General features: G+C 42.7%; 1 protein-coding gene across 3 annotated transcripts in view; it reads right to left on the reverse strand.

The window, feature by feature from the left end:
* Positions 1-560: 560 nt before the first annotated feature.
* STN1 (STN1 subunit of CST complex) overlaps positions 561-26,095 on the reverse strand; it is a 36,792-nt gene continuing 11,257 nt past the window's right edge. For 2 of the 3 annotated variants that reach the window (XM_068961650.1, XM_068961651.1), the window contains exons 4-10: positions 25,357-25,425; positions 19,870-20,034; positions 19,039-19,162; positions 17,588-17,759; positions 11,905-12,027; positions 9,338-9,410; positions 561-1,359 (exon numbers count right to left, since the gene is read on the reverse strand). In XM_068961650.1, the coding sequence (XP_068817751.1) occupies positions 1,202-1,359; positions 9,338-9,410; positions 11,905-12,027; positions 17,588-17,759; positions 19,039-19,162; positions 19,870-20,034; positions 25,357-25,425 (884 nt within the window). In that variant the 3' untranslated portion in view covers positions 561-1,201. The remainder of the gene's footprint in view (positions 1,360-9,337; positions 9,411-11,904; positions 12,028-17,587; positions 17,760-19,038; positions 19,163-19,869; positions 20,035-25,356; positions 25,426-26,095) is intronic. The other variant, XM_068961652.1, reaches the window with a different exon arrangement.

Here is a 26,095-nt window from a genome sequence, read left to right on the forward strand (position 1 = left end):
TAAGGATACAGCCAAAGGCAGATGTGCTTTTGTGAAATGACTGTAATTAACTCCAAATCTTTCCCTGCACTTGCTTTTCACTGGCTGGATTTGTCATTGAGCTGTTAGAACAAGACTATGCCGTATGCCAGATTTCTTCCCTTTACCTGTCTTTCCCAGCAAAAGCATGACCCTGTCACCTGTCTGGGCACATCCCGAGTGTTTGGAAGGTGTCAGGGCGTCCTGCATGTTCAGTGGTAACCTTGAAAATAACATCTATCACTGCCAGGTAATTGGCCGGCAGCCTCGGAGAACTTCAGAATATTAAGAGATGATGTTTTGAATTTAGTCACAGTGTCCTCAAGCACAGGGACATGTACTGAAACGCCCTGTGATTCAGAAGGGAAAAAAGGAAAATAGCAAATACAGAGCCATGCCTTAGATCCTGTTTTATTCCCATCACTATAAACAATTCAACCCAAGATTGGACCCACTGCTGGGGTTTGACCCACAGAAATTATAGGTCAGCAACACTCATCCAGGGAGACCTAGTCCCCTACACCAGGGTCTTAACCACCAAGAGATGCCAAGAAAGTACCTGATAGTGAGCGTCTGAGCTGGTGATCTGTATGCTCTTCTGTTTCCGCGTCCAGGGGCCTTTACCATGGAAGGCCCCTTGGCAGAAGCTCCAACCAGGCCAGCCACCAGCAGTTTCTTCCTTTTCTGCTCTGTGAGTGATGCTCGGTCCAGCCTAGAGTCCAATGAGGAGGGTTTTCTTGCATGTTGTGGCTAAGTCATTTTATCCCAGGATACAGCAGGTAGATGTGAAGAGCTGATTCATTAGAAAAGACCGATGCAGGGAAAGATTGAAGGCAGGAGGAGAAGGGCACGACAGAGCATGAGATGGGTGAATGGTATTACTGACTCGATGGACAGGAGTTTGAGCAAGCTCTGGGAGTTGGATGGACAGGGAAGCCTGGCGTGCTGCAGTCCAGAGAGTTGGACACAACTGAATGACTGAACTGACGGCAGGTAGAAGGCAGCCTCCAGAATTTATGCCAAATTCCCATTCCTCAAATCACCAGATTTCATAGTTTGTTATGAGATAATTGCCCCCAGACCTATAGACCTGGGCACGATGTTAAAACCAGAGCTTGGGAGTGAATGCCAACTGGTTCCCCTCGTCCTCCCCGCTCTGCCTGTGCTGCCTGCTGGCCTCCGCTCAGAATGCCGTGTAGTATTTCTCCGTGGTGCTGACGATGTCACTCTGGTCCTCCAGCAGCTGCAGCACCTGCTGCAGCACGGGTTCACTCAGGCCTGGGCTGAGGCTCAGGCGGGCACAGGCCAGGATGTGCAGGAAGTGGCAGCCCTTCTCCACGTCTGTGGGAAAAAGGGAGTTGGCGCAGCTTGGACACACCCGTCAGACCCTCTTCTCTCCCCCCACCCCGCTGTCCTCTCCTCTACACGGAAGTCCTTCTCTATATTTCCTGAATCAGAACCTGCAGCTTCACAAGACCTCCCCACCCGCCCGGATGGTTCTGTGCACACTGAAGCAGGAGATGCACTGGCCTACCTTACTGAGGACAACAAACTAAATCAGGCTCAGGCATGTGCCAGGGACCGCTGCTCGGGGACACAGGCCTTCAGCCTCCCAGGATTCCCAATTGGTAACTGCATGCTCATAACCCCGTGGGGTTGTAGCGCTTGATCATCTTTTTCTCTTGGGAAGTCACATGTACAGGTGCACATATTCAGTGCTAACCCCCTAGCTTCCCAGGTGGGAGCCCTCCTGAGGTGGACAGCAGAGCCAGCCTGCAGCAGTCTCCTTATTCCTTCCGTAAATCCTGGACCATGGGACTGCAATGGTGACCTTTGGCCTCTTCTCACTCCTCTCTGCCTAGGCTTCCAAACAGTCTGTCTGTGGTGGCTGTGTTCAAGGAACTTCTCACCCTCTACCAGAACAAATGGGACCATTTGTGACAGTTCAGGGTGACTGACCACTTTCCTAATAGAAATCAATCATTTTGCAATAGTGGTATTCATACTGAAGTTATAAGGATCATGAAATCAATTTAGTGGGTTGTGATTAGCATTCTTTTCTTACCAAACAGACTGAGGCAGACCAGAATATGAGATTACAGAATGTATTGCATTTTAGGTAGGATAAATATTAAGGTAGGCTAAATATTAGTTTATATTCAATTATATATGTGTATATATAGTTGAGGTAAAATGTATAATGAAATGATATAATTTACTGGGTCATGACATAAAACTTATTTGTAACATTGAGTCAAAGTCAAACCTCATTCCTGGAAACCAGCCCTCCCCAGTTTTCAGCATAGTCAGGCCTCTCACTGACATGTGCCTAGCACTTGGCCCACTAGCGCACTGCACAGTCACTGAACATTGTTTTCAGATGACAGAATGCTTTAGGCTCCAGGAAAGTCCTGGAGGGGTCGTGGTGATGGGCAAAACATGGCTGTGGCTTTGGGCAAGTCACTGCATCTTCAAGCCAAGTTTTCTGACCAATAGGGAGAGGGACCGGAGGTGGGGGCACCTCTGAGGTCCTTCCCAGCTGTAAGGGTCAGGGCCGGTCACAGGTAGTGGGCTAACAAAGACTTGTTAATTCTGACCTCTAGTGGCTACTCAACTCATTATTCCTACCAACTGGGGTTACTGTTGGGAAATTCCACTGGTCTCCACATTTCCAGGCTGTTTCTTCAACATTTGTTTAATCAAAATTTCCTGAACACCTACTATTAATACATGTGCAGCACTAAGCAAGCGGGAACAGGCACAGAGGGCAGATGGAGAGCAGATTCTGGAGTCCAAGGGACTTGAATTCAAGTGCTGGCTCTATGACTGGGGCAAAGTGGTCCCAGCTCCTCATCCTGCAACCTCAGGGATAAAATGGAAGAAAAGCACCTGCTTCACCTCTGCTTGTGTTGATGAAAGGAGACTCACGGTGGGTGCTTCATCCTTGGAGAATTTACTTATCGTTATATTCATAACCTAAGAAGATGCACAAAACCTAGTCTGCGCTCTAAAGAAGCTTCAACTTTTCCCAAGAGGGAGAGTTGATGATGGGTAGAGAAGGACACCAAGCAAAGCTGGGTTTGCACACAGCAGAGAGGGAACACTGGGAATTCCAGCACTGCTCAGCTTGGAATCTTGGTTTTTATAAGACCTGGATGCTCAGGCTCAGGGCTCAAGGTGATGTATAGGCATGTATGTTCAGCAGTGCTGACTGCCCCAGAGGTCTTAAAGGACTTCCTCACAAAGGCCATTCTGCTGTCTGAGGGTTGTCTAGCAAGGCTGTTCATAGAGGGGTCTTCCAGTTACAGGCGGAAAAGGACTGGCATTAGTTCTTTAAATGTTTACAATTCACTGGTGAAACCATTAGGTCCAAACTTTTCTTTGTTGGGAGATTATTTACTACTGATTCAACCTCCTTACTGTAGATCTATTCAGATTTTCCATGTTTTCATAATTTAGTCTTGGGAGGCTCTGTGTTTCTAGGAATTTGTCCATTTCATCTGGTTATACAATTTGTTGGCATACAATTGTTTATAGTACTTTTTTTAGAATCCTTTTTATTTCTGTAGAATCAGTATTGATGTCCTCATTTTCATTTCTGATTTTAGTAATCTGAGTTTTTTCTCTTTTTTTTTCAGTCCACCCAGCTAAATGTTTAGCAATTTTGATGATCTTTTCAAAGAAGCAATTTTTGGTTTCCTTGATTTTCTCTATTGTTTTTCTATTCTCTATTTCATTTATCTGTGCTCTAATTTTTATTATTTCCTTCCTTCTATTAGCTTTGAGCTACTTTGTTCTTCTTTTTTAGTTCCTTAAATTGTAAACCTATGTAAGTGTTCTTAGCTATAAAGTTCCCCTTTATACCCGGCTTTTGCTGAGTCCCATAAGTTTCGGTATGCTGTGTTTTAGTTTTCATTCATCTCTAAGTATTTTCTAATTTCTTCTTTGGTCAACTGGTTAAGAGTATGTTATTTAATTCTCACAAATTTGTAAATTTTTCAGCTTTACTTCTGTTACTGTCTTCTAACTTCAAAAGATACTGGTCAGAGAGAAGATACTTTGTATGATATCTATCTTTTAAAATCTGTTGAGAATTACCGATGGTCTAACATGTTCTATCCAGGAGAAGGTCCCACGTATGCATGAGAAGAACATGCATGTGGTTGTTAGGTGGTCTTCTGTGTGCACAGGTTAGATCTGGCTGACTTATGGTCTTATTTAAGTCCTCTGCTTCCTTATCTTCTTATCCTCTGCTTCCTTATCCAGTTCTTCTATGCACTATTGAGAGTGGAGTACTGAAATCTCCAACTATTATTGTAGAACTATTTATTTCTCCTTTCAATTCTGTCAGTTTTTGCTTCATATAATATTCCGATGGTCTGTCACTAGACACATAACATTTAAAATCGCTATGTCTTATCGAGCCTTTTATTAATATATAATATCCTTCTTTGTTTCTTGTAACATTTTGATTTAAAGGCTCTTTTGTCTGACATTAGTATACCTGCCCCTGCTCTCTTCTGAGACTCCCATAACACATATGTTGGTCCATTTGATGATGTCCCATGGGTCCCTTAGGTTCTGTTCATTTTTTTTTCCAGAGCCCTGTTGATTCGTCTTCCTGTTCAAATCTGCCTTTGAATCACTAGTAAATGTTGCATTTCAGTTCCTGTCCTTGTCAGAATTTCTTTTTAGTTTTTGTCTTAATCAATATTTTCCATTTTATTCACCCATCATTTTCATGAGCATCTTTAAGACAGTTGTTTTAAAACCTCTGTGCAATAGATAAGCCATCAGGTCTTTTTCAGGGATAGTTTCTGTTGCTTTTTTCCCCCCTTCCTTTGAATGGGTCATAGTTTCCTGTCTCTTTGTATATCATTTGCTTTTAGTTGAAAACTGGACACTTGAATCTAATAATGTGGTAATTTTGGAGATTAGATTCCTCCCCTTTCCTGGTGGTAGCTGTTTTTTTGTTATTGTTTCCAATTTTTTTCAGTTGTTTTAGGCCGTCTCTGAGCCAAGAATAGCCTGAGATGGAAACCTAAGGTCTTCTCAGGTCTATTTCTGAGTCTGTGCCTTTTCCTGGGTATGTAAGGTCACTTTCTAATTTTCCCCATATATGCAGTTGATTTTGAATGTCCTAAGTCTTTCTTTTCTGGCTCCAAAAGGGGCAAAAAAAAAGAAATGAAGGGTTTTTAAAAAGAAGGGTGGCAGTCTTTTTAAAATCCCTTGGAAGTCACCTCAGCTGTTGGGTGAGGCAGGCACAGCAATGGGAGGAGGTGCAACAACGGCTACCCACCTCTCTGTCCACAACTCTGTGATCAGAAGCAGTAATGAGTGACCAGAGCACAGACCCCTGACATACGGAGGACTGGGCCCTTTCTGCCCACCCTAGATCCAGAAACACATGCACAGCTGCCTGCTATGTAGTTGGAGGTATGGGAAGGGCAGCCGCTACTAAGATTTGAATCTTGACTGGAAGCAAGCCTAATTACTGTCCAAACCTTCCTCTGGAAGTTGCCAGCCTTTATAGATACTCTAGAGCTCCAAAATAGCTATAGCAGACAGATGGCACTGCTGTGTAAGCGGAGGGAGGGGTTTTTGGTTTCCAGCTTCCTGAGTTTTATAAAACACCGGTTTATTTCATCCTTATACCAAGCCACAATGTAGGTACCATTAGTATCTGTTTTGCATGTAAAGAAACTGAGCCACAGACTTACCCAAGGCCACATATTCAAAGTGGCAGAACCGGGATTCAAACCCAGGTAAGGTGGCTCCAACAGCTCGCTCTTTACAACTATGCCACACGGCCCATCTTTAGACAAGCCTAGTACCAGTGCTTTAGGGACTTAAAACTGGCCTGTGTTTATGATCCTGTCATTATTGTAGGTTTACCCTTTGCTAAAATACTCTTCAGTTCAGCTCAGTCGCTCAGTCATGTCTGACTCTTTGCGATCTCATAAGTGACTCTAAAGATTTTAAGTTCTCCTACCAATCATTGATGCTTTTGAACTGTGGTGTTGGAGAAGACTTGAGAGTCCCTTTGACTGCAAGGAGATACAACCAGTCCATCCTAAAGGAGATCAGTCCTGGATGTTCATTGGAAGGACTGATGCTGAAGCTGAAACTCCAATACTTTGGCCACCTCATGCGAAGAGTTGACTCATTGGAAAAGACCTTGATGCTGGGAGGGATTGGGGGCAGGAGGAGAAGGGGACGACAGAGGATGAGATGGCTGGATGTCATCACCGACTCAATGGACATGAGTTTGGGTAAACTCTGGGAGTTTGTGATGGACAGGGAGGCCTGCTGTGCTGCAATTCATGGGGTCACAAAGAGTCGGACACGACTGAGCGACTAAACCCATGATCCTGTCATGGAAAACTCAATTCTGTGTTTTGTTTGAAAGGTTAGGAATGAACTAAAGGTTCAGTTGTTGTAGTTGAGTTGCTCAGTTATGTCCAACTCTTTGCGACCCCATGGATTGCAGTACGCCAGGCTTCCCTGTCCTTCACCATCTCCTGGAGCTCACTCATGTCCATTGAGGCAGTGATGCCATCCAACTATCTCGTCCTCTGTCATCCCCTTCTCCTCCTGCCTTCAATATTTCCTAGTATCAAGGCCTTTTCTAATGAGGTGGCTCTTCACATCAGGTGGCCAAAATATTGGAGCTTCAGTTTTAGCATCAGTCCTTCTAATGAATATTCAGGGCTGATTTCCTTTAGGATTGACTGGGTTTGAACTCCTTGCAGTCCCAGGGACTCTCAAGAGTCTTCTCCAACACCAGAGTTCAAAAGCATCAATTCCTTGGCATTCAGCCTTCTTTATGATCCAACTCTCACAGCCATGATTAAATAAATGGTCAAATATCTGTCAATACATATGAAAGTGAAAGTGAAGTTGCTCAGTTGTGTCCGACTCTTTGCAAACCCATGGACTGTAGCCTACCAGCTCCTCCGTCCATGGGATTTTCCAGGCAAAGGTACTGGAGTGGGTTGCCATTTCCTTCTCCAGAGGATCTTCCTGACCCAGGGATGGAACCAAGGTCTACCTGCATTGCAGGCAAACGCTTTACCCTCTGAGCCACTAGGGAAGCTATCAATACATATAGTGAAATATAAAGACAGCTATTAAAAAGACAGGTACTTAATACACATACTGTTGCTGAATGACCTCTAGAACGACCTCTAGATTTAAAATACAATGTATAGAACATTGAGTATTATATGCTAAGCTTTATTTAGGCATTTTAGGAAGGATAAACTACACAAACGTGCTTTATAAATGCATATGACATCTCTAGGATACACCAGAAACCAATGACATCTACTACCTTGGAAAGGGAAACATAGAGCCTGTGGCTTGGTGCTGGGAGGAAGTCTGACTTTTCTCTGTGTGTTTTTGTACTTTTTTACTTTTCACCCTATGCATATAATATTCTGAATAACTTTTTAATGTCATAGGTATTTCTTATGAAAAGGGGTGGCTGCAACAGACTCTAAGTCCCTACATGATATTTTTGTTGGCATCCTGTTATCCATGCTCCAGAATTCGTCTCCTGGGAATTCACTAGTTTCAGGGAACTGGCTTATCATTTTTAGAGGCTCCCTTTTATAGACTGACTAGCAGAGCCTTGACAGACATACTCACCAAAGCAGGACCTGGCCTGTGGATTAGAAGTGGATATAAAATCTGCCATTTTATAGACCCTCAGGTCACCCAGGCTATTTGATTCTCCTAAGAAAGGTAGTGTGAATTGCTTTCATTTGCTTCACCAGGCCCTAGGATTACTAATCCTTTATCCACCCTGTTCCTAATATACATCAAAATAAGAATCTGGCCAGATGGCTTGGGACTAGCATGAGTGCAGGCATGTCACCTGGGAAGCAGCCTCCCCTCTCATCCCTTCTTGGTGGAAGAATCGTGCATTTCATTGCTCTAAAAAGCTCTTCAGTTGTGGACAGGCAGTTTCCCCTCAATGCAACTAAAGGATACTTTTCCTTCTTGTTCTGAATGAAGTGAACAATAGTTAAGAAACCTTGCATCAAATAATAGATTGCTTTCAGTTTATTTTAAGAGCTGTTATCACACCACTCTGGGAGGTGACCTCATGGGTCCTCAAAGGCTAAACAGGGCTGCATACCATCACCACCAGGGCTGGAGGCCTGGTCCTGCTCCACCCACTGACTCAGCCTGGAAAAGATCCAGGTCTCAGGCACATGTGGCTTTAAGGACAGGAGGTGGACCTCTCTGGAAAGAAAGCAAGCAGGGGGAAGAGGCCTGCCTGTGCTCCTTAACCAGCCTTTCTACTCTTCTTCTGGCGTCATTTGTTGACATATGCCGACATTTGTTCTTAGCATATGTTTACAAAAGGTAGACTGTGAAAAGTCACCTTTAAGAGTGGTCAGTTTACACAAGATTTAAAGATAAGACAAATGCTTTATTTCTAACTAGTGTGAAAATGGCAAAGTCTGTTCTCAGACTATCTACAATTTGAGTTTCTAACCACTAGGGGCTGACCTAACTCCACTAAACCCAACTCTTTCTCTACACCATTTCTCTTTTTAATCAGGCTTCTAGATGACTGAATTATGCTCTTCATAAACTGTAATGTCTAGAACCACTCCTCCCAACACTGAAGGGCTTGACAGTAGAAGAGAGGAAAATATCAGCTTTGGGTTTAGAGACAAGAAGTCAGAGTGGAACAAGGAATAACACAAATTTGGTGGTGGTGGTGGTAAAGAACCCACCTGCCAATGCAGGAGACATAAGAGATGTGGGTTCAATCCCCGGGCCGGGAAGATCCCCTGGAGGAGGGCATGGCAACCCACTCCAGTATTCTTGCCTGGAGAAGCCCATGAACAGAGGAGTTTGGCAGGCTACAGTCCATAGCATCGCAAAGAGTTGGACACGACTGAACCAACTCAGCATGCATACAAGAGACTACGAAACCAGAAAGACGTCAAAAACTCTGAGCCTGACGACTTACCTCGCTGTATCAGAATCACCTGAGGAGTTTACTGTCTAGCCCCACCGAGTGAATCAGAGTCCCTGGGGCTGGGACCTGAGTGTGGTATGTTCATAAAAGCTCCAAGGTTGACTCTTAGATGTGGCCCAGGTCAGAACAATCGTGCGAGGCTAACACTCACTTGAGTCAGGAGAAACCTGAGCTTCCGAGAAGGCAGGTGTCTGAACCAGTCACGCCTCTAAGCTGTTACTGGGAAAAGCCCTAGGTTTCCTAACCCTCTGTCCAGTGCTCTCCAGGAGGGAACATTTCCCCTTCCAAGACACTGGGATATATGGATATTACACCACTTACGATTTGGTTTCTGGCATTCTTCTTGAATGATCCGGTGGATATTTCTGTGCAATTCTTTGTCTTCTCTTGTTACCTAAACAGGAAAAGAGAGTTTGGAGAGAAAGGTTAAGTGACAGAGAGGCTGTGTCACCTACCCTCCCAAATTAGTATTTAGGGTAGCTCCTAAAGATTTCATAACAATCATCATCCATTTGCCACCAATGAGTGTGGTTTTCGAAATCAGGCCTGTTGTCACATCAGTTCCATCCCCAAGCAGCTTACTGCTCTGTGTGTGACCCACAGACATATTCCCATGGGCGGTGGTTCACTGGGGCCAGGATAGAAAGAAAATCTGGAATCCCCTGCTTTTGAGGAGAAACTTTCTTCTTAAATATTTATAACACATTCATAAAATTTCTCTTATTTGCTGTATTTTTGAGGGAGGCATAGTGATCAAATCCCAGGACTCTTCCCTCTTGTGTTTCTTCTTGGGTTTCACATTCCTTCACCCAACCATAGGGAAAAACAAAAGAAATAAAACTAAGGAAAAGCTAGGGAGAGAGTAAGTCTAGCCTATAAACGGAAACACTGTCTGTTCTCAAAGGCAAATATAACCTGGGTTCCTTTCTCAGCTAGCTCAGGTAACAGGGAAACAGCCACCAAATGGGCTTCACCATCACATTCAGTAGTAAATCTAATGACAAAAAAAAGAGAGAGAGAGAAAGGAATAAAGAAAGGAAAAGAGGAAGAAAAAGAGAGAGAAAAAAAAAGAAAAATGGAAGGAAAAAAGAAAGAAGTGGACAAACACATAGGTCAGGAATGCACCCTGGGCCGATGAGACATGGAATAACCAGATTTAAGACAGCGATACTGACAGGGACCCGTCTGTGGACTCATGGGGTTGCTGGGAAGATTAAGGCAATGTGGGAGAGCTGCTGAAAGCTGGAAAGCACTAGACAGACAGAGGACAACGATGCCCCTGAGGTGATGCCCTCAGGAAAACAGAAACCTAGGGCCAGGGTTGAGGTGGGGGCAGGGAGTGAAGTCAGCAAAGTGGGGTGGTTCTGCTGAGGAAAATATAGCTATTATAGCTGGATCACCTCACTCCAGCTCAGACTGATTCACAGGAGGAAGTGCCCCAGCCCTGCCACACCTCAGCGCTGGATGGCTGCCCACGTCTGCTGTTCCTCAGGAAAAGCTGCTTCCTACCAACCCAGGAGGCCACGCAGAGCCTCATGGGAGAATGCAACAGTGGGGATGGGGGTGGGGGCTGTTAGGGTGAGCTGCCCCACAAGAGGCAATCAACTTCCCTCTCCCCCTCCTACCACCCGCCCACTCTTACGCAGAACGGAATACCCTTTCCAAAAGTTACTGAAATAGTATTTAAAACATATCTTAATTTTAAACACTTTCTAAAACAGGGGAATCACTAGAGTAAGTCAACATCAAGAAAATGTCCTGTTAAGGAAGGCTTCCCCTCAGGAATCTCGCTGTAGAGAGTGAGGCTCCTGGGTGTCCTCAGGGTTTTGCTCTGTCTTCAGAAGAATCGCGTGCTGCTCATTCACATCTATGCTACTGACGTGGACATGGATATCACTGTCAGCTTTGTTCCTCCAGGATTAAAGTCAGGCAGTGGGAGGTGAATTTTAACTCTAAGTCTGAAGGAAACGGCAACCCACTCCAGTGTTCTTGCCTAGAAAATCCCATGGACAGAGGAGCCTTGCAGGCTACAGTCCATGGAGTCGCAAAGAGTCAGACACGACTGAGCAACTTTCCTTCACTGAGGCAGGCAAGCACTTGTATCCCTGGCGATAATGGTAATTGTTACCACCTTTGGTGGAGCCAAGCAGATTGTATTGACCCAAACCTTAAAGGTACATGTCCTCTGCTCCAACCATTCCTCTTTTAAGAGTCAATCTCACAGAAATACTTACATAAGTTCACAAAAAGACAGACATAGCAGCAGTGTACTTGAGAACAAAGGATGGAAACAACATAAAAGTCCATCAGCGAGAAGTGGTTAAATAATTGATGGCAAGTCCCCATAATACAGACTACCATACAGATGTCAAAAAGAATGAGGTGGACATCCAAGGACTCACATGGAAAGAGGCCGGTGCCGTGCTGTTCTGGTATCCAAAAATGTACAGACTGTTATTTAGAGCAGTGGTTCTGCACTGTACCAAGGGATACTTGGCAATGTCTGGGGACATTAAGGTTGCCACAACTGGGCGTGCAGCTACTGCTCTCAAGCGGGTGAAGACCAAGGACACTGCCAAACACCCTACAATACAAAGGACAGCCCCCACAACAAAGAGTCAACTGGCCCAAACAACTGAAGTTGAGGAATCCTGATTTAGAGGATGATCACTTCTTTTTTTTTTTGAATAACAGGGGCATGTATTTATAAGCGTGCAGAAGAATGTACTGCCAAAAATGATACCAGAGGAAAGACAAAGGCCAGCTTCCACTCCTTAGGTACCTCCTTAATGACTGACTTTTAAAAACAACAAATAAGTATTCCTAAGTAATACATATATTTGCAAATGGAAGCTAAGGGAAAAGAAGTTACACCGCAAGTCTCTTACATAGAATAGGTTATCAAAACCACCATCTTTCTGGAAAACGAGCCCTTTTTCCTGCAGCAGCTTTACAGCATTCCTAAATATACTGTGAATTGCTCTGGAAGTGGTGTCATTCTTAAAACCCATCTGTAGGAAGGAAAAAAAAGAAGTTAAGTCCCATCTTATAGCACTTGAGGGCAACTCCCTAGACCAGCTGGTTATAAATTCACCCAACAGGCTTTTTATGGTAGAGTCAGAAAGATTCAGGTATGCAAGGGCCTAGCAGGACAGTATTTAATGAGGGCTGGGAAGTCTGCTCTGGCAGAATCACACTTGATAACTGTTCTACCCCTTAGTTTTTTGTTTAACTTAACTCAATGATAGGAAATGGAAACATCAAGATGAAAATCTTTTTTTATACAGAACAAAAGATTCTATACACATTGGCTCACTTCTTTGATTAAAACTGTTTTATCAATTTTAATATGGCCAATATTAAATTTTATAATAACTTATTTACAATATTAAAATTTGTAAATAATCAAATTTACATATGGCCACAATTTTAATTTAAAAAGTGAGTCAATATGTATAGAATCTATGGTTCTGCATAAAAAAATGAAAAATTTTCATATATACATATATGTATATATATTATATACATATAAGGGAAATCAACCCTGAATATTCATTGGAAGGACTGATGCTGAAGATGAAGCTCCAATACTTTGGCCAACTTATACAAACAGCCAACTCATTGGAAAAGACCCTGATGCTGGCAAAGACAGAGGGCAAGAGTAGAAGGGGACGACAGAGGGTGTGATGGCTGGATGGCATCACGGACTCAATAGACAGGAGTCTGAACAAACTCAGGAGACGGTTAAGGACAGGGAAGCCTGGTGTGCTGCAGTTCATGGGGTCGCAAAGAGATGGACACAACTTAGTGAATGAACAATAATACAACTTCTTCCTAAGGACATCAAAGAATTTAATACACACTGAAATAGGTTAGGGATTCCAACACATAGAGAGTATTAAATAGACTCCTTATTTTAAATAGAGGATAGTGAAGGCAAACAGCTGTGCAGAGACCTATCAAGGGGGAAGGTGCATGGGCTGAAGGCAGACAGGGTCCTAGGGGAAGCAAGAGAGGCACGAGGCTAATATTAGGTTGCTCTCTCTTCAACTTCGGTATCCCTTCCCTTCTCTAAGTGTGCCTACAGAGGTTACCAGGTCATCCTACTTCTTATTTCAAGGAAGCCACGTTTTCCACCATGTCGCACCATGGTTAATCAGATTGCGGGCTTCTTGAATTGGGGACTCTGTGCTTCATCTCGGCCACCTGCTCCCTGACACACAGTGGGTGACCAAAAAGATGTATGTGCCACCAGTGGAAAGAAATACCCTGTAGAGATAGGAAGTAGCTTTCTAACTATTCCACTAGGGATTTTCAGTTCCTCCCTAAAACAAAGGAAGTGGTGAGTAATACCTGTCCTTCAAGGTACATACCCATTTTTTTTTTTTAAGATGTGACCATTTTTTAAAAGTCTTTATTGAATTTGTTACAATGTTACATTTTTGGCTTTTTGGCCATGAAGTATGTGGGATCCTAGCTCCTCGATCAGGGATCAAACCTACACCCTCTACGCTGGAAGGCAAAGTCTTAACCACTGGACCACCAGGGAAGCCCCCAGATCCATTTTTAATGTGAGAGAAATCTGTAAACATATTAAAAAGTTCAGAGAGCCTAAAAAAAGAAAAACATGGCAAAGCGAAGGCAAAGTCCTGCCTCTCTAATGGGACAGCACCCACAGATGCTGAAACAGAAAGTGTACCTCAGATTTTCTAAGATGTTCCTTCAAAGTGACAGGTAGAGAAAATGCACCCCAACATGGCCTCCAGTATTGACAATTCCATCCTGAAAGAAACCTTTGCTTCCTAGGAGAGGCCTCCCAGACAACATAGTTTGAATTTAATAGATCTTGGCGACGTTTCAGAAACATGCTCTCCTGGACTGAAGAGAAGAGTCTAACTTTCTTGATTATATTCAGAGTCGAGGTTTTTTTTCCTCAACAGAACAGGCCTAGGGAACCTCGGCATCAGAACCCGGGTCTGAGAGTTGACAAGCATTTCAGGTAATGACAGCATCCATTCTCTGAAGGGAGAATAAGGTTGAGAAATACTTGATGACTCCCACAGGCAGAAAAGCTATCTGGGTATGTTTAGAATAAACACCTCATCCAGCCATCCTCGGCCACATGCCTTTTTATTCAGGGGGGAGCTGGGGGAGAGCTTTTTCTAATTTCATACATGAGTGCTCTAACTTAGGAAAAGCAATGATCAACCCAACACAGGCTCCCCCACCACAACTCTATACAACTGCTTTATCTTCATAATTCTAAGGTGATTCATCTTTAATAGAAAGATCCTAAGGGTTGAGTTTATTCCACCTCTTACCAATATAGGAGTAAATTGGAAACTGACTAGAAATGCTTTTACGTGGTTATTCCTGTCATTGAAAATGACTGTTGATTATCCCCAGACCATACAGGAAGCCCGGTTCCTCCTCCCCGAGTTCAGTGAGACGGAGCAGCGGGAAGGGAGGGTGTGAGGCATGGGAGAGTAACAGCAGTTTCGGCTGTGAACCAGAGGGGCCCAGCAGAAAAGGCTCTCTGTAAATATCAACAATGTGTGAAGCTTCCTTTCCAAAAACATTTGCCTCAGCTGACCTTGGGATGTAATTCCCTGCTGGTTGTAAAGTCATGGTCCTGAGGATAAAACCCCAGTGGCCCTTGTAGCTAGGAGGTTTCCCTGGCCTGAGAGGTGTGTCTTTCTTGTCTTTTTCTAAAGAGCAGTGACAGACTCATCCCATTCAGGAAATCGAAACTGCTCAGAAACAAAAACAGTGACTGGCTGAACGGGCTGAGCCTCCGCAGGCCTCTCCTTGTGGCGGGTCAGGAACTGGGTGGATCTCTGAAGTATATATATAGTCTTCATTCCCAAACAAACTCCACATTTATCCAGCTGTCAAAGAAACAATGGTTTTGCAAGTTTGCTTATCATGTTTCTGGATGTGCTAAGATGGGCCACCATGGAAAAAAAAGAAAGGAGGAAAACATTCAAACCCACTCTTTCCACCTTCTCACGTATAACATGATCACAACGATTTTTTGTTGTTGTTAAGCTTTCATCTGTATGACTACAGAAAGTGCCAAAGGATCTAGGGTTTCACCATCATTGTGAAGTCTCTTAGGTCTCCCAGGCTCTATTAAACAGAATTCAATGTCACAACACTGACCTCCCCAACCAGAGCCATGTGAGAGAATAATTCATAATTGATGGAAAAATAGCTTCCAGAGACAAAACAGATATAGCGCCATATTCACTGCTTTTCAAACATACAGCACCGGGCAGGCACGGATTTCTGCTCTGAACATTTACAAAAAGATAATCATGCCAAAAGTCCCCTTTGGAATGTTCTGAATGGAGGGGCTTTCTAGTCCTCAGTTCTCCCTACTGAATTCTCGCAGAAGAGCTGGCTCACACGGAGAATGTGGTCTTTGCTAAGCTTCAAAGTTTCCTTCTAAACATGCCAAGAGAGTGCTCAGAAGTCCTCAGAGGCCAAGTTGGCACTGAGCCTCCTCTAAATGATTAAGTGGGAGGAAGGTCACTTGCGCTGTCAGTGGACAGCTGGGGAGCTAGCCCTGTGCAGAAGCCACGGCGGTGCAGAACAAAGCGGCCAGTCCTGACCCACCCCACCTCGGTGTTTCCTGAAACGGTATCCCTCACCTCCGTGTATGAAACTGCGGGTCACTGGGCATGCAGCCTGGTGCCAGGAAGAGATAATCAGGTTCACGAACGAAACTGAGAAGCAGTGGTTGCACTCAGAAGGTGGGGATGGGGACCTGGTATCTGTTCCACCAGAATGCTGTGGTTGTTGTCTAGTCGCTTAGCCGTGTCTGACTCTTTGCGACCCCGTGGACTGCAGCCTGCCAGGCTTCTCTGTCCATGGGATTTCCCAGGCAAGAAGACTGGAGTGGGTTGCCATCTCCTCCTCCAGGAGATCCTCTGGACCCAGGGACTGAACCCACGTCTCCTGCATTGGCAGGCGGATTCTTTACCACTGAGCCACCAGGGAAGACCTCCGTCGGAATGGTGAAGAATAATCATATTACCTCGCAAGGGTTATCACACCAGCCCTGCGGCCAACGACAAAAGACTAGAAAACTCTGAACAGTCCAGGAATGACCAGACCCCTTAAGAAACTATGGTACACATAGTAAAAGATCATTATGGACTGGCAAATATGTTCACATGGTTGGGGAAAGGACCTACAGGACACACACACAATGAAAAGCTAACGCAGATACAGTGTTTAGTAGGATACCATTTGTGTAAAAGAAAGGTTACAACTACTTCTAGTTTATATGTGCAGATCATCTGCAGAAGGATATTCATGAGCCTAGTAATGGCACTTGTCTCTAGAGAAAGGGGAGGAGGAGGGAGGATGGGAAAACTAGATACTTTCAGGGACTATTTGAATTTTTATTTTCTATTTTATTTAATTTTTGTTGCTTGTTTCCTTTTATTTTTTGGCTATGCAGCGAGGCTTGTGGGGTCTTGGCTTCCCAACTAGGGATTGAACCCGGGCACTCGGCAGAAAAAGCTCCGAGTTCTAACCACTGGACTGCCAGGGGATTAATTCCTGAGCTACCTGAATTTTTAAAACCATTCATTCTTTCTATCAACAAATAACTGTGGAGGACATACTTTACGCCAGCTCTGTTCCAGGCCCTGTTCTAGACAGCAAAGAAAGAGACAAGACAAAGCCTCTGCTCTTAGAGAACTTAAATTCTGGTGGAGGAATAGGCAGCCAAACAAATAAATACCAGTGTTATCAAGAGATGTGGAAACAGGGTCATAACACGGTGAGGAAGCTGATGACTATTAGAGGAGAAGGTCAGGGAGGGCAAAAAGGTGACATTTAAGCAGAGATCATTCCCGGTGGAACAAACAAATACAAGTCATGTTACAACAACAAAAAAACTGAGGAACTGTGCTGAAAGCGAAAGCCTAAATGCAAAGTCTCAGATGATTTTTAATTCCAGGCCAATAAGTAAAGACCAAACAACTTAAGTTCACCCTATAACACTATGGGTGAAAAAACAGGGATTGCTCTTTCTAGGACAAATAAAAAATTATTTGAGTGTTTCTTAAAATTTTTGTTTATAAACCAGACTGAATACAACTTGTTCTTTATTCAAACTCCTAACACAGGACAAGTTAACCTTATTATGGAGAAGAGAGAGCAAGTCATTAAAAACCTTGGTTGAAGTTCAAGAATCATCTTGCTGTTCAAAAAATAATTTTGCAAGAATAATCAGTTCTTCTCATCTATTTCCCCCTTCTTTGGCTCTTGCTGAAATTAAATGCCTATCTCAGTGAATACGAAGTACTATGAACCTTAGACTGTTTTTTTTTTCTACCCAAAGATTAAGCTTCATGAGATTAAGGAGGGGAAAAGGGCACGTCCATTCTCCTTTCAAATTCTCAGTGGTCAGTGACCTTTCCAAAACAGAATCAACATAACCTCCACACTCTGAGTACACCCTGTGAGTCTTAATGCCACAGTCACATCTACCCACACTCTCCAACTGCAGATCTGGGGCAGGGGCCTTGATTTCTCACGTGGGCACGCTGCACTTACTTGCCCAGAGCAGGCGCTGTGAATCACAGGCTGGTTGGCAAGGGACAGAAGGGACTCCACAGTTTCCAATTCCTGCTGGTAAAAGGTTTGCACTCTGCTCTCCACAAGGAACTCTTTGGCCTTTTCACTCAGCAGACATGTGAGACTATCAAGGTCCAGGGTGCCAGGATTGCTGCTGGGGGAAAGTTTGAACAAGACTTGCAGAAAACTATTAATATTACGTTTGTTGCTTTTGAACATGCATGAACCTGAAACGGGATCCCCAAGTGGCTTAGTGGTAAAGAATCCACCTGCCAACGCAGATGTGGGTTTGATCCCTGGGTTGGGAAGATCCCCTGGAGAAGGAAATGGCAACCCACTCCAGTATTCTTGCCTAGGAAATCCCATGGACAGGGGAGCCTGGCGAGCTACAGTCCAGAGGTTTGCAAAGAGTCGGATGTGACTGAGCACGCACACACAAACGGCTAGCAAGTGACGTGTCATAAGGATGTGTGTTTTTCACATAAGGGGCAATGCACGCAGTGAACACTGCATGGTTATTTAAAAGTATGAGGCAGAACTATGGGAATGATATTTGTGATTTAAGAAAAAAAAATCAAGCTGAAGAACAGTATGTGAAGGAGGGTGCCATTTTTGTCAAGAAGCAAATGACAACCCACAACATACGCAGGTGGATACGCATGCTTGTGTGTGTGGAGAACAAACAAGTCTAACAGGATACACGCTGCGACCTTGCACCGTGGTAACCTCTGGGGAATGGTACTGAGGCGGGAGACAGGAAAATGGAGAACGTCCACTGTTTACACAGGTCTCTAGTTTGGGGATTTTTTAAAGTAAGTTTTTGGAATATGCAATCTATAAGTATGTCTATAAGATTAAAGGATACATGGTAAAGAGTCTCCTTTCCACCCTCCTCCCAGCCCCCATCCACCCACCCCCAGCAGCCACTATGGCTATTTCTGTCTTCTCTGAGTTCTTTGAGGCATAGAGTTACAAACACACATATATTCTTACTCCTCCTGATTATTTTTCCCTCTCTCAAAGAGAATAAACTCCTCTCTGGCTGAGGTATTGTTTCCTTGATCACAGTGAGCCTTGGTGCAGTTTTCTTCAGATTTCTTGGGGTTCATGGACCTTCTTAGATCATCTGTGAGTGTTCAGTTCTTATCAGACTTGGGAAATTTTCATCCGCGAATTTTTCAAATATTTTTTCTCTGTTCCCCCCTCCACTCCTTCAGAGATTCCAATCACACATGTATTTTCCTTCCCACCACCTCAGAACATCTGCACTGTGACCTCCTTCGTGTTACAGATGAGGACGCGGAGGCATCTGGACAGTGACAGACTTGCCCGGGGCCCCACAGGGAGGGAGTGGCCGACTCAGGCCCACCCCAGCATCTGGGATCCCACTGGCTGGCTCACACCCACAGCACTTGCAGTCCATAACTTACCTCAGTGCCTCATCTTCCTTTAGGGCAGGGCTGTGGAAGGGCTGGTCATACACTTTCCTGTAGATGGCAGGCAGCTCCAGCATCCTTGCGATCTGAACGTTGCACACTGGGTCATCCACTTTATCTAACGAGCCATGGAAACAACACTGAGATTAGCTCTTTCCCAAGTCCAGACTGCTGCTGGGGCAACAGTAAATGGGGCCCTTGGTGGGCCTTCTTCCTTACGGATGCCCGGGATCACAGTCTAGAAGCAAGCACTAAATGGTCTCCGGCCATCCCATGAGAGGGGAGGCGATGCCCAGAGTGTCGCAGACATGACCAGAGTAGACCAAGGTGAGAGAAAGCATGCAGACATGTTCACGCATCTGGGACCGTGGCGGATGACTGGGGCTGTCCTTGAGATTTCCAAGTGCAAACCAGCCAGATCAGTGCAAAGGGCATGGCTCAGATGACAAAGCACTGTCATGCTTCCGATTAGCTGACTTCCTCAGTGGTGCTCCAGAAATCTCCCGTCATTTTCAAGGCTATGAACGCTCTTCCCCAAATGGATTCACACTAAAAACTTCAAAGTATTTTAGAGACTCTACTATGTTGTCCAAATAAAATGTCAGCCGTATATGATAAATCACTTATTTTCTTTCCCAATTTATTTAAAGTTACTTCTCTTCAAAATAAATAAATGCTGATTTTCTTAACGAATCATGTTGCAAATACAATTTTTTTCTTTAAAGCTTTTTGTTTGAATTTTTCAGATTTGACTTTTTACTAAATGAGCTTACTGGACACATACACAAAACAACAAGCAATTGGGCAGAGATACTGAATGCTTACAATAAGTTGTGGCATGAATCTCTCGCTCTCCTCTGAACATGCGGATGTGGCCTCTGACCCGGATAATGTCCCCAATTTCTAACTTTGCTCTCTGTGCAGTGGTCTCTTGCAGCTTCTTAAGCTGAGAGGTTAAGCTCAGCTCTCTTGCACTTGGAGCGGCTGTAGCTGTTAGGGCCAGAAGGAAAGAAGGAAATACACAACACGATCACTCCACCATCTTTGGGAGAGAGCTTGGGGTAAGACAGACACAAAACATTTATTTATTCTACTTCTGATTGGTTGCTCGACTGTAGGAAATCTGAGTCATCCTTCAAAATCCTCTACTGAATAAAAGGCATAAGCTGTAATTATTCAAAGGTCTGGGTGACGGGAACAGAGTCTGGTAGGAGGCTGGACAACCCAGTGTCCAGTGTCTTCTTTCCTCCCCCAACATCACCTGTGCAAAAGGCTTGAGCTGAATTCTGTGTGAGTTCAGCTGGGTTTGGTGGCAATAGCTCTAAACAACCCTTGAAAAGTGTCCTTGCAGGGAGGCAGAATATTGGCCTGAGGGGAAAGGGGCCCAGGAGTCTCCATTCGCAGTTGTTTATGGGGAAGGCAAATCTACCCAAGGCTGGTGTTCCACTGAGGTACTCAATACCCTAATCTCTCTCACTTCTCTTCTTTGTTGAGTAACTAGGCTGACTTCTTGCTCTCTCCTGCTTTTGCTCACTTCCTTACACACAAACACACACACACACACACGAACACTCACTCACACCACTTAAAACTATAAATTTAAGCAACTTCAAGAATTTGCCTGCCAGTGCAGGAGATGCAAGAGACAGCGGTTCTGTCCCTGCATCCGGAATATCCCCTGCATGAGGAAATGGCAACCCACTCCAGCATTCTTGCTTGGGAAATCTCATGGACAGAGGAACCTGGAGGGCTACCATCCATGGATTTGCAAAGAGTCAGACACAGCTGAGTGACTGAGCAAGCAATTTTATGGTGAAAACAACCCAATGCACACTCAATTCTAAATAATTTCCATCACTTGAATTTACTTCCAAAATGTATTAGTTAAATAATGAAAATCAGAATAGCCATGAATGTTCAGGTACCGCCAGTGCTGTTCTGAAGACTTCATAACCTATCAGCACATCTAATCCTCACAACCACTCTTATTTATTATCAGCCCCATTTTACTAATGAGGAAACTGAGTTACAGAGACGTCAAACAACTTGCCTGCAGTAAAACAACTGGTTAGCAACAAAGCTGGAGTGTGAACTCAGGCAGTCTCTAACCCCAGAGCCTTCCTGCTTATTCTTTATTCTCAGCTGCTTGTGCCATGAACATACTCATATTTTCCATAGTTACAGCTAGTGTGTATTAACAATTTTGTGTTGTTTTTCTGACTAGCATCACTTCAAATACACACATGTATCCACAGAGTCTATACAATCCAGCATTTGAAATAACAACATAGCATTCCGGCATGTTCATACGCCACAGTTTCAGATGGTCTCATGAGATATTTCCTCTTTCTGCTTTCGTAAATTGTTTTTGTTTTGGTTTTTATCACTAGCCCTGTACAGGGCTTTGAGGTCAGCACTTGGGTAATGGAGTCAGACAGACCTGGCTTGAACGTCAGGTCACTTCCTGTTAGCTGTGTGACCTTGGGCAGGCTGCTTAACCTCACTGTACCTGTTTCCTCAGTTCTGTTGTGGACCTAACAGTCCCTCTCACACATGGGACTTGTTGTGTATGGTCTGAGTTAATCCTCACATCATGAGCTTAGCATAATGCTAGATCCACCACAGGAAACATTCAAAAAATGTCAGATACTTATGAAAAATGAACAATTAGGCCCTCAAGATAAAAATTGTGCTTTCCTTGGGGTCTTTCATTGGGAATTACTGGATAGAAAAGGACAAACAGGTTTAGAGTTCATTGCATACTATCAGAATGTTTGTCAGAAGACAAACAAACAATCACCATTCTTCTTTTACAAAGTGTCACCAGCAAGGCATGTAGCCTTATGGCTCCTACGCTGGCTTCAGTCATTTGGGTTTCTAACACCTTAAAAAGCATATAATGATTCTATAGCATTTCATTTGCTTTTAAATTGCCAGACAGACTATGTGTTTTTATATAAGATGATCTACTCTCTGCATTTCTTCATGCATAAGCCCTTCATTTCTTTTGAACATTTTGTTTATTTCTGAAAAAAAATGCAGGGAAGCTTTATCAATAATGCTTATTACATCCCTTCTCCACATTCCAGTGCTTTTTTAAAATGTTTATTTGATTTCATTTTAATAATGAAATTATTAATACATTATAATTAATACATTATTAATACATTAATAATAATTATTAATACATTTTAATACATAAAATTTTGAAACAATTGTTTATCTCTTGTCACCAGTGATTGCTTTCTTTGCTTTAACAGCTAAACATATATAACAGCTTAACATAGATTAGCCCCATACTTATTGTGATAAATACATAACTCTATCTTCTTTGGGTTATTTTATGTAAGTTGCAGGACAGTGGTCACAGTTACCTCTTTTTAAATATTGTTATCAACCTGAACCTTTCCAACCAACATATCAACCTGAACATCAACAAATAACATTTGTTAAATGCTTACTTATCTCCTATTGTTGTATTATTTCTGCTTTGTCATATACTAGGGTTCCTATAATAGAATGAATAATGGTCTGTTGATCAAATTTTCTGCTTTTTAATCTAATACAACTGAGATAACCATGGCTCTGTAATGTACAAAGGCATTACTTTTCTCTTAATACACTGACTATACTAAGGGAAAAAGCAACCCAAAGAGCTCGGAGAACCCTGTGTAGACCAGTAACCAATAGCTTGGAATCTAGACACAATCAGTTTAATGTTACTCGACTTACTGGGTTTCTTCAGAAAATACCCACGTATTACTTTTTTAAAGGTTATTCTGTCTAGGTTTCTATCTTTAAGTCCTCTTCTATTTAGGCTGAATTTTAAACATATTTATAAATTTCACTGCCATGATTCAGATGTTATAGGTAATAATAAATGATTCACATAGCACTGCTGAAATGAGCAGACTGAGAGCTGGTCTGAGAAAAAGAGGCTCAGCTTTCATTTAAAGGGTGAACCAAATTGCTGAAAGGACGGCTCAAGCTGTGTAATTTAATGAGTATAATGAGATGGTTGGAGTCTGAAAATTTCATTTTAAGTAGCCTATTCCACTCCGAAAGATAAATCCCCTTTAAAATTCTAATATTAAATGCCAAGCTTTCTTAACTTTTCTCATAAGCTGAGTCCAAATGGTACATTCAATGTGACATTTATAAGAGTTGATATTATATTTTTACCCAGATACCAACTGGAACATGATTTCTGACTTAGACTAAATTTTGTTTAAAAAAATTAGTCTTCAATGGCCACTTTCCAGCGGAAAGCTTTAAAACTGAGGGCAATTAAGTTAAAAGGACAGAATGGGCTAGTTGGGAACAATTTTAAAATATCACTTCATATATAACATGATGAGGATCACTTTCAGGCTTTCTCCTTGTACCCTTACCCTCACTTTTTATTCTCAAAGCAATTTCTAATTAAGGCTACTAACTGTGACTACTCATCTATTGGTCTACTTACAGTTATTTTTAAAATCTCACTTTCAGTATTAATAGACATTTTATCTTAAAAATTACCAAGAGTTACATAATATATCTGATGATATGATGTATTTTTTTAAAAAACAGTTGATTTTTAAAATGAAAACAATGTCTAAAAACAGCAGTGTATCAATGACAGCCCATGGACCAAATCCATCCACAATCTGTTGTTATAAATAAAGTTTTATTGAAACACAACCATGACTCTCTGTTTAAGTACTACCTGTAGTCACTTTGGTGTTACAGTGGTGATGTTGAATGGTTGAGATGCAGACCATTGGGCCCACAAAGCAGAACACAATTATTGTCTGGCCCCGACAGAAAAAGCATGCTGACCCTCAGTCTAAAGACAGCACATTGAAACTACCCCTTCTGATTGAAGATCGTGACAATACAACCACAAACCTGGAAGTAATTTTAATACCCTGGACATACATGAAAATTCAAATATCTGATTGTTTCATAGGTTTATTTCATACCTTGTGACGCATCTGCATAAAAACCTGTTGTCTCCCTTCATTTTTTTTTAAATCCACAAAGCTTCCTCAGCTTAGTAGTACCACTGATACAAATGTTCCCAAATTAGGAAATGGGAATATCAAAGTTATATGAAAATGATGGTTAAATTCTAAATGTAAATACATCCAAAAATTAAGCAAAGGAGCATCCCTACTGGTCAGTAGAGTCAAAGTAGGGAGATGAGATTCTCACAGGTAATGTCAGGGGAAAAAAAGAGAAGAAACGACTCCAAATGTTATACATTCTCACCATGTATGACAGAAGGACACAGATAGCACATGTTAGATATCAGAGCTGTCAATAGTTACTGAATAACCCCAGTGCACACGGCACCATACTGCACATGCTGCAAAAAGAGAGCAATAAGAAATAAGCGGTTTCCATCGCTTCTCTAGAACCAAAAATGATCACCACTATTATATAATACATGTATTTTTTTAATATTATTAATTTAAGCAGCTCATAAACTACGTAAGGACTACTAAAACATATTCAAGAAATTCTAAAAGATGTTTCAGTTAGAGCCAATGAGTTCAATACAATTTTAAAGTTCTTCCTTAGTTTGTATTATTTAATGGCTAACTTCAAAGGAATCCTATCTTACCTTCTCATCAGTCTCAGAACTCCTGGTATGTCTGTATAAATAAGCTAGAGATTTCAGAAAATCCAGATCATGCGAACATAGAAGCCAGTGGCAACCATATCAGGGCCAAGGCTTTCAAAAGAGCATTGGTCAAATGATACATCCAGAGCAAGGGGATTCTCACCTGATCAGCAACTAGGCTAAAACATCTTGACTTTTATAATAACTGGATGGTAAAAATGAAATGCTGAAACTTCTAGTTATCTATTCACATTCCTATAGGCTTAGGAGGAAGTGAGCACCAAAGAAATGGAAGCAAGAAAAGCAATGGGCTCCCCTATATCAGTTTACAGAGCACCCAAAGTTCTGGGTATAGCGCTTCAAGTTATCAGTGTAATTCACCAATGGATAAATATGAAAATTAGCACTACCGCTGTTGCCCTGAGCTAGCTTGAGTTACATCTGTTGGTCAGCTGTACAAGTAAAGTGAAGTGAAGCGGAAGTCACTCAGTCGTGTCTGACTCTGTGACCCCACGGACTATATGGACTATACAGTCCGTGGAATTCTCCAGGCCGGAATACTGGACTGGGTAGCCTTTCCTTCTCCAGGGGATCTTCCCAACCCAGGGATCAACCCAGGTCTCCTGCATTGCGTGCAGATTCTTTACCAGCTGAGTCACAAGGGAAGCCCCATAAAAGTAAAGAAGCATGGCAAATAAAATTACCTGATGAGGATTTGGTATTATTCAGCCTTTTCCAGCAGATGCAGTTTATAACTCCAGTGCTATCATCCACTGCAATAGAAGTATCAAAGAGTGAACAGAGATGTGGGCCATTACTAGTAAATTACCACACTGCCATTACATTCAGCAGAACTGAAAGATGACATTTTTCAATAGCCTGGTTAGGCAAATCCCTGATCAAACTTTTTTCCACCCTTAGAAATAACTGCTTACCACACCCCAGTGGGAACTGATTCTCTGGAATGTCAATGTAATACATGAGCCCAGCAGAATGTAGTCAACGTTTCTCTTGCCCTATCTCAAGGGTATTAACTTCTGCCCAGGCCTTATCACTGCAGGGGATGTAAGGAAAGCTAAGCATATCACAGAGAGCCATGTTTTACTTTCATGATACAACATAATTATATCTTGGTCACACAAACAGTACTGGTCTGGCTTATTTTATCCACAGTGCAAAAGAAAAATAAAAGAATTTCCATTGTACTTGGATTTACAACTGCAGAGAAATTTAGAGATGTTTGATCAGGGATAGTAAGTGTTTCTCTTTGCTTTATTTCTGACAATCTCAGAACAGAGACTGATCAACAAGGGGTCAGTGGGCTAAATGATTTTTTAAAAAAACCAACAGCTAGACTGTTAAAAAAGTACACTGTGTAATACAGAAGAAATGCATGGCAAAATCTTTTTATTGCTGATTTAAATCTGTGTTGAAAGCAGAATC

This window comes from Capricornis sumatraensis, chromosome 23 (genome assembly GCF_032405125.1).
Source record: "Capricornis sumatraensis isolate serow.1 chromosome 23, serow.2, whole genome shotgun sequence".
NCBI lineage: Eukaryota > Metazoa > Chordata > Mammalia > Artiodactyla > Bovidae > Capricornis > Capricornis sumatraensis.